General features: G+C 49.4%; 2 protein-coding genes across 2 annotated transcripts in view; one reads left to right on the top strand and one right to left on the bottom strand.

Moving 5' to 3' along the window:
- On the bottom strand, positions 1-4732 carry TOMM34 (translocase of outer mitochondrial membrane 34; the record flags this gene model as incomplete). The annotated part of the gene is made up of 7 exons (XM_084537722.1): positions 1-1038; positions 1556-1682; positions 2301-2445; positions 2717-2877; positions 3545-3697; positions 4220-4319; positions 4447-4732. 7 exons carry the CDS (start codon positions 4730-4732, stop codon positions 940-942), a joined length of 1071 nt encoding a protein of 356 aa, XP_084393848.1. The 3' UTR covers positions 1-939.
- STK4 (serine/threonine kinase 4) overlaps positions 4640-9185 on the top strand; it is a 43397-nt gene continuing 38851 nt past the window's right edge. Inside the window, exons 1-3 of the mRNA XM_084537721.1 lie at positions 4640-4762; positions 6461-6541; positions 7378-7506. Coding sequence (XP_084393847.1) covers positions 4731-4762; positions 6461-6541; positions 7378-7506 — 242 coding nt within the window. The 5' untranslated portion in view covers positions 4640-4730. The remainder of the gene's footprint in view (positions 4763-6460; positions 6542-7377; positions 7507-9185) is intronic.

The following is a 9185-nucleotide window of genomic DNA, read 5'->3' as shown; positions in this document are numbered from 1 at the left end:
TAGAGTGAAAATAAACAAGGCTTTAATGTGAACAGTTTTAACAGTTCATAGAATAACTCCAACCCTCTTTGTATCTACCATTTTAAGTCAGTGCCATCAATACCGTAAGAAAAAAATTATAAACATGCATTGAAATAGTAAGCCAGGCCTCAGCTCTGATACTACTGCATACCCTAGTCCCTGTAACACCCTGCAGCAACTGCTCCAGAAGGCACAGACAAGCTGAAGTTTAAAACAAACCAAATAAAAACAACAAAAAAGGCTGTAAAATGCCTGAGCACCTGTAATCTCACAGAAGTAGTGCACTGTGTAACAAGGCAGGTTTAACTTAACTGGTGGTTTTCTTATATGTGCAGAACAATTAAAAATAAAAGAAAGCTGCTGCTGTAAACACCTGCCCAGTCACACTAAGTAGCAGAAATTCAGCTGAGGGCCAGCAGGTATCAAGTAGGAGAGGGAACATGCTCAACCCTGTGCAAGTAACCGTGACTTGGGTCTAAGAGGGGTATGCAGTGCTCAGGCAGGAGTCTGTCAGCAACCCTAGTTAAGTAATAGCAGCACAAACGCAGCAAAACTGTCACCTGAATAAGGACTAACAAAAACACCTCAGTTTGTAGCTCTTCAGCAAGAACAGCCACTTCACATGCAGAATCCCTGAGGCCAGTAGTTACAGGCACCTTGACTTCAGCCAGGGAAGCTGACCTATATGCCTCTTACATAGTGGCATTAAATCTTCTAATGATCTTTGAGCCATATAATCAAGTTTGATACAGACTTTGTATCTTGACATTGATTGTGCTGGCACAGAACCTACTACATCTCAGCAGCAGTTGAAGGTAGATTTCAATACCCATCCTGCATTAAGATTGGTCCCTGCAACAACCTCAGAAGGAAAAAAGCTTCATTCTGCAGAAGAAAAAGCTTTCCTTGTTGGTTATCCTAGGCTCTCTTCAGTTCTTGCAGTAATTTCAGTGCAGCTGTGTTCTTTGGTTCAATTTTCAACAAGCTGTTGATGTCAGCAATACTTGATTTGTAATCCTAGAAAAAGAATTTTTAAGTATTAGTGCACTGAAAATACATTTTCAATGCCTAAGGCCCTGTAGCACTTGGTAGCAGAGGCGAAGACAACAGGGCTAAACCTGGGACTCCCTCTGCATAATTAATTGATTGAACACCAGCTTCAATGTAACTGTTGAAAACACGCTTGAACTAGGGCTGAGAAGACAATTTCACTGTGCACGAGTGGGTTCTGAGTGCAACACCAAGGCAGTAAGTCTGCCACTACTGCCTACAGAATCTCCCCTGGATGTGGAATGATAAAACTGCATAGTGTCTAGCTTCTTCCAGCACCTCGAGAAACAAGATCCAGTGCTGAGAAACTCACGAGATCCAAATAGTAAACACTAAGGTAAAGGACAAAAGGACAATCCCCTTCAACTCCACACAGGTCTCCACTATTTGATGGCAGGCGTCATCCAGCACCAACCAAATGCTCTGCAGGGCATTAATAGGTCCCTAATCTTAGCTTACAGCTGGTCAAAAACTCCTGACTTACCTTCAGTTCTTTAAGTGCTTGAGCACGTCTGTAGAATGCCTTGATGTTTTTAGGATCTAATCTCAGAGCTGCTGTGCAGTCCTGTACTGCTTCCTTGTGTTGCTTCAGCGTCAGGTAACAGAGAGCTCTGCAATACAAATAGCTGGTTAGAGAGCTTTGTCTAAAAGCAGTATCTGCTGCTGCAACACGCAGAGATCTTAGTTAACCCCAGCACAGCACAAAGCTGGAGTCCCCAAACAATCTCTGTCCTGACATGTTACTTTTTCAGCTCAACACTTGTTTCAGTTAGAAGGACAAAAAGTAGTTTTTCAGTCTGCAAAAAAAAGGATTTTTACAGCAATAAATAGAGCAGCCTGCACTTCAAGGGTGGAGGTTTGTAGCTGTACCAGTCTAGAACATGCCCTGCTTGTCTTGGAAGTACTCTGAGTAGAGCAGCGTGCGCTTTGTGATTCATGGGGCAGCAGACACTACTCAGAATAACGCAGTCCTGGCAGACAAGCATTAAAGGGAGAACCCCCCTAGCAGTCCCAAGCTGAGTGTCTCCGGGCCTTTTGCAGCATCTGATCAAAGAACATTATACAATCTACTTGGAAGACTGCACTAGGGGGAACGTGTGTGGGTGTTTTGTTGGTGTGTTTTTTATCCAGTTGTCTGGGAGCAAACCTCAGGCAGCTTTGTCAGATGAAGTACCATGGTGGCTTTTAAAAAGGGCCCAAAAGTACTTGGGCAAAGAGCTGAGGAGTACCTGTTGGTGTAAGCTGCACATTCCTGATTGAGCTTTAAACTCTCGGTGTACTTCTCAATTGCCTTTTTATGGTTTCCTTTCTTTACGAGTTCATTTCCTTCTTCCTTCAGAGTTCGAGCTCTCTCTACACCAGCAGCAATCTGGTCTGGAAACGGTGTGAAAGAATACAGAATGCTGTAAAACTGATAAGATCAGAGCAGCCTCTCGGAAAGCAAATAGCTCCTCTATACACAGAGGGGAGGCAGAGCGATCAAAGGATCCAGCATCAACCAAGCAGGCTGTGGCAGAACCAGCGACCAGGCCCAGGTTTCTGCAGATTTCAGGCTGCAGACACACCAAGCAGGGATGGCAGCCGCCTCACTTGCCATCACCCTGCTGAGCTGAAGGGCTGTGCGCGGCCAGGGACGTGCTCTCACCTGGGTGTCCCTGCGACGTGCTCCCAGAGGGTGCGTCTGTGGCGGGGGCTGCTGCAGAAGGAGCGTTCCATCTCTTCTGGGCAGAAATGGGAACTGTGGGAATTGGTGGGAGCTTCTTGCGCCAGTTCACACCATCCTTCTCCTGCAGGGCTTTAGTCATTCTGGAAGAGATGGCCGGCAGTCGCTCTATCTGTTGGCTGGATGGGCCCCTTGCTAGGCAGCAGGGTCACTTTATAACCTGGCTCATACCGAGGACAGCATCTCTCCACTAACCCTGTGACGTGCATCTAGACTAAACTCCTTCTACAGACAGGGCATTAATGAAAGGAACATCTTGGTAGTAGGGCCAAAAATACCATAGGATGAGGGCTGGGGCTTTCAGTGCTCAGCTGGGCAAGTGATGCATGGGTTATTCCTCAGCCTGGTAAGTAATGAAGTGAATCAGAATTTTCTCCAGGAAGAGAAAACGCCTACGACAGCCTGTAACCCCTGTCAGCATAGGGAGGCTTATAGGACAGGATGCTGGAACTTGTAAGATTATTATTCCTTTAAAACAGGGACTAGACTAAGCAGAAAATTCCAGGGAAAACATTCCCAGCCCTCAACAATGTACCGGCAGCTTGGAAAAGGAGCTAAGGGCGTTAGCACACAGGAAGCATGACCGAGCCTGCCCTTTGCACAAAGCGCCGGGGCCTCGCTCGTTCCATTAAAGCGCTCAGGACGCAGCTTGCTCCTGGCATCGCTGCAGACATGGAGCAGGGCTGCCAGCAGCCGCTGACCGAGCCGCTCTGCTCCTGAGCCTTCCCTCTGGGGCGTGTTCGGCATTACCTGTTGACACCATCGTGTGCCGCCTGTATGGAGCAGTCGATCTGCAGCACGGTCTTGTAGTCGACGTAGGCCAGCTGGTAGCTCTCCAGAGCCTCGTAGGCTGCCGCCCGCCTCAGGAGGGGTTTGATGCTGAACGGGACCAGCTTCAGCGCGCTGTGAGGGGCGAGACGGTGCCATAGCCTGTGAAACCCCGGCACAAGTCCCCGGATACCTTCCTACAAGGCATTCAATGGGCCTGGCCTGGGAAATACCGGGCAGCGGGATCAGTCTTCGTGTGCACTTCAAGCGATTCGGTGCCATGGGAAGAGATCCTGCGGCAGCGAGCTTTTTTGGGCTCATTTCCTAAATGAACGGACTGACTGGCGCAAGGCAAAAGAAGGGAATTCCCAAGAAGGCAGCTGTGGGGGCTACCCCTGAAAACTTCACCCCATCGATTAAAGGCGAGCAGTGCTTTTTCTGCCCCGGGGTGGTGCAGAAGCGGTGTAAAGCCACCAACACTGACCAGAGGGGGCTGATTCCAGCGGGCGCTGCTCCGCTGCGGCAGCACCCGGGGAGATCCAGCGCCCCGGGCAAAAACCCCTTGGGGTGAACCCCCCTGAGCGAAGCCCCCCTGGGTGAAACCCTCCTCGGGTGAAGCCCCCCGGGGTGCGGCCCCCCCGGTCCCTCGTGGCTCACCCGCAGCAGTCGGCGACGCAGAGGCGGCAGGCGCCCTCCTTCAGGTGGCAGGCGGCGCGGTTGGCGAGCAGCACGCTCCTCTCCTCGGCGGCGGCCTCCCCTGCGGGGCACAGCGGAGGGGCTCGGGCTCAGGCTCCGTCCCCGCACCCCCCTGGTCCCCTCCCGGTCCCCTCCCGGTCCCCTCCCGGTCCCCTCCCCGCTCGCCCCCGGCCCCGTCCCCTCCTCACCGGCGTCCTCCAGCAGCTCCAGCGCCCGGCCGTAGAGCTGCGCGGCCGGCCCGTACTGCCCGCGGCGGAACTCCTCGTTGCCGGCGCGGCGCAGGGCGCTGGCGCTGCCCCCCGCCGCCATCCCGGGGGCGAGACCGGGGCCGTGCAGCGGGAGCAGGGCTCGGGGAGACGGCGCCGGGGCCGGGCTCAGCCCCGGAGCCTTCCGGCGGCGGAGCGGAAGGGGCGGCGGGGCTGCCATGGAGGCGGGAGGGAGGCGGTGAGGGAGCGGCCGGCCCCGCGGCGCCATGGACGGGGTGCAGCTGCGGAACCCGCGCCGGTAAGGACCGGGGGGGGGACGGGGCTCCGGCGGGAGGCTCCTCGGCCCCGCCGGGCGCGGAGGGACGGGGGCAGCGAGGGGAGCCCCGGGGGAGCCGCGCCTCGGGTGCCCGGCGCTGCCCGGCGGGGTGGGCTCGCTGCCGGGGTCCGGCAGGAGCGGGGCGGGTCGCGGTCAGGGCGGCGATGGGGTTTGGGGTCAGGCGTCAGACCCTTTCCCTTCGCTCCCCTCGGGATGGTTTCGGCCTCGCTTTAACCCCCGCGGTGGGAACCCGGCTCTCGCCTCGCCGCTCTCCGGGCGCCCTGTGCGCGGTGCCCGGGGTGGGCGCTCGCCTCTCGCCCCTTCCCGCAGCCGGTCCCCGCCGCTCCCCGCGGGCAGTTTCCCCGCTGAGCCCTTATCGGGGCCGGGCGGCTGCTGCTGGCGGCATTTCGCCACTTCCTGACCCTGCCCCTGCCTCTGCTTCCTCCCCTCAGCAGCCATTCTCGGGGCTGCGCTCGGAAACGGAGCGAGCGGGGCCCATCGGCAGCTTTTCGCTCTGCTGGTTAAAAACTGGGGGAAAAAAACACGCGTTCAGCGTCAAAAGCCATCCGTGCCTGAAGCAGGGGTCTTTAAGAGCAGCAGTGAGAGCTTTTTTGCAGCCCCGCGTGTTTCATCTTAAGCGCTGTTTGCTGCACCCACAAGGTCCTGGGGGTCAGGGCAGGGCAGGCTCTGGGGGCTTCCCTGGGTGTCTCTGGCAGGAGTCAGTTTTTCTGGTAGTCTGTGCAAAAACCTTGCTCGTGGGCTGCTGGGTGCTGTTTGTTTGACAGTAAAAGAGTGTTTTCAGGACTTTTCGTATATTTGTAGTGTGTATGCATGTTACTTTGATAATCTTCTAGAAATACAAACGTCGTGTTTAGCTGCTTTAGGAAGTTTCTTGGCGAGCAGCTCTCCAGTGTGGTAAAGTGAGCTGGAACAGGCACGGTCGATTTTCTGGTTGCTTTCTGCAGGGAATCTCCCTGGAGGTTGTGCTGGGGTGGGGGCTGGTAGGCGAAGGATCCCAGCACCTTGCACTAAAATCACCTCGATACCTACAAGGTATCTCAGCAGACCCTCAGCAGTGCATTTGAGAGGAACAGACCGAGCAGCATTAAGATCCTCATAGTCAGATAAGTTTCCTTCCCCTCCCCAGTTTTTTTTTTTCCTTTCCCCTAATAGCATTTTCCTACTGGCACAAAGCCAGTATCTGAACTAATGTCCTTAAGAATGGACAAGTCGGATCGGTATTGCCTGCATCCTCCCAACAGATGTATTCCATACATACTATAAGACCGCAAAGAAGACGGTGTTCCCTTTTGCATAGCCTTAGTACTTACCTTCCATGCAAGATTTTGAACGTTAGCAGGTATGTTCAATAGCTACAAGAGACTGCAGTGCCAAGTTGGGATTGACCACCAGCATGTAGATCCTCAGATGCAGTCCACAAAGAGGCACTGTGGATCTGTGTGCCTGAATAACCTCTGGTCTCTGTGACTCCCAGTCCTCTTTTGCTATTAGATAACGATAATATTTGGTCTTCTGATCGCATGACATAAACTTATTTGATAATAAACTTTATGCTAGCCTTCCAGATGCTTAATTGTCATTATTTATTCTTTTGTTTCAGCAGAGCCCCTATTTGCAATAAAATTAAATGTAGTCATTTCTCTATTCTTACGTATACAGGCAGCTGAAGAAGTTAGATGAAGACAGTTTAACCAAACAACCTGAAGAAGTATTTGATGTGTTGGAGAAGCTTGGAGAAGGGTATGTGCTCTATTACAGTGGGCCCGAAGTACATTTCTCAAAGGGCAGATGTGTGTAATGGATTTGGTCTTTGATTTTTCACTTTGTCATGATCCTATTGCTGCAAAAGTATGTGTTAGTGTAACAAGTGCATTTGGTTAGTAACAGAATAAATATTTTGTTTGCCAGGAGTAAGATGTCTTAATTAAACCAAGCAGTAGCTTATGATTCACTAGAAGGCAGTCAAAATGTTGTGGAAAAATGGCAAATTGGAGTGCTTTGTGGGAACTCAGGAGGTCTTGCAGTTCATCCCTGGTACCTCTTGTGGAAGATCTGTGTGGTGGGTAGGAAATTCTGTTTCATTGTGCCAGTTGCTCAGGCAGAGCAGTTTGAGAACACTCAGTAAGTGATGTGTTTGCCACCTTAAGCGGTTCATTTGAAAAACTGAGTAGGAATTTTGCCTGGCTGCTGTAAGCAAAGAAGCTGGAAATAAGACAAATTATATCTGACAAGAGCTAGCAGAGCTCTCTGACCAGAGCTGTTGTTCTTAGTGTTGCTTAGCTGGTATCGTATGCTGGAGAAAGAGATGCTGCTTTGGCTGGATTTGTGTCAAAGGCCCTTCCAAATCTATGGGTACATAACAATGATTGTCTCCTTTCTGACCATCTCAGCACCCTGTTACATGTATAGTGTTCACAAGCTTGAGGACAGACTATTTAAGTTAATGTAAAAATATTTGTTGCAGGAGGTATTACTGTTCTTTCCCCCAAAGTACACACTTGCGAAAAGCGTAACATTTGCATTTTTAAAACAGTCTTTTATTCATTGTTTTCATTGTTTGCTATTGTGTTTCATAGTTCCTATGGCAGCGTGTTCAAAGCTATTCATAAAGAAACGGGTCAAGTTGTTGCAATTAAACAAGTTCCTGTGGAATCTGACCTGCAAGAGATTATAAAGGAAATATCCATAATGCAGCAATGTGACAGGTAAATGTATTCTGTGAAACCTATCATCAGTATGCAAAGAAAAGTATTGCCTGTGATCTGGCATTTAATCACATAAAAGCGATGATGTTGCCTTAAATGTTTTTTAAAAGGCTGGACTTGTACGGTCAAGTTACCTCGTATCAACTGAGTCATGTTAACCCACCATTTGGGTAGTGTTAATTCAAGCAAAGGTAAGACAACGAAAATTAAGCTTGCAGTGCGAGAGCCTTAAGCTAACTAAGTGAAATAACCTTGCGCTTGCTGCCAGCAACGAGCGGGGTGTGTGAGCAGTTACTGCAGCTGTCCCGACGCGCTGTAACTCGTTGAGCAGTGGTAACTTGATTGTGGGTTAGAGCAGCGGTTCCCATGTCCGAGGGGTAATGAGTTACACACAGGTTTTGGTGTGGACATAGAAATGGTTAGGAGAAGAGTTTGGTTTTGCTTTTTTTTTATGTTCTTTTTTTTTTTTTTTTTTTAAGAGGCATGTGGATGAGAGCCACTAATGCATGACTGCTCTTGCATGTGCATCATCTACATTGTCCTTCACAGGGCCACTTTCTGCCCGTGTGGGTTATAGTGCGTTACAAGCTGTCTGCTCACGTTAGCATGCTCAGAATAACTTATGGGCTGATGTTTGACTCTCTGGGTTGTTTCTGCATGTTTCTTGTGGGAAAAGATGTTTTATGAGCTTAGCCAGATAAGACCAGGAGGTGCAGAAGACCCCCTGTCAAAGTGTATCCTAGGCTGGAAGTATAAAATATACAAATTTCTTCTGATACTGCGAGTCTAGCCTTATGAAATGCTATTCTGATAGACTTCAGGCAGAGAAAACCATTTAAAATAACTCATTAGCAACATAAAGCTATGGTCCCAGTCACTCTATTGCATTTCACTCTCACTATCTTTAAACGAAGATGACTGGTGGCTGCTAACGAAATGAAACTTTTAAAGAATTTGTTCTTGAAAAGTCTTACTGTGTAACCTGGAAAGCATTAATAGCTGTCTCCTTAAAAAGAAATTAAATATTAACAGTGTAAGTCCTAAAATGAGATTTTACAGTTATGAACAGCAGAGGGAGCGAATCAAAGGAACATCAGATTTTCTGTGCAAACATTAAGGGGCACTGATTTTTTGATGTTGCTGGTGTTGCATTTCTTCAATAGGAAATATTTGGCAGGGAATAGAGTAAGTGCACTTTTATTCTTTAACTTTCATCCCCCAAAATCAGAAAGGTTCTTTCTGTTAGTTTTTAGCTTTGCATTTCCCAAAGGGCAAATGGTCATTCTAACGAAGTACACTATAGTCAGGTTGTTTGCTTTTTGGGCATTCTGACAAATGACTGTATGAGGGTGTTTAAGTTGTACAGGATTCCTACAATACATCACGTTCCTGAACTAAATTGTAGAGACAAGAAAGTGGATCTGGTAACGGGGGAATATTCCTCTTAAGAAACCCCATAGCTATTTTCTAGCAAACTTTTGACCTTATTTAATGTTTCCATTTGATTGCAAATGCTCTGCAGCAACTTTACTAGGGACTGCTGTGGTCCATTTCTCATTCCCTTGGTGCCCTGCCTTCTTGCCCACCGTGGTACTGACCTTGTATTAATCTGGTTCTGGGAGCTAAACAAGACTGAATGCTAGCCCTTCTTTATTTCTGTAGGACTCATTTTTCAGACA

Source organism: Aythya ferina (genome assembly GCF_964211825.1).
Source record: "Aythya ferina genome assembly, chromosome: 16".
Lineage (NCBI taxonomy): Eukaryota > Metazoa > Chordata > Aves > Anseriformes > Anatidae > Aythya > Aythya ferina.
The sequence above is the reverse complement of the archived record's forward strand: the minus strand, read 5'-3'. Positions and strand labels throughout refer to the sequence as shown.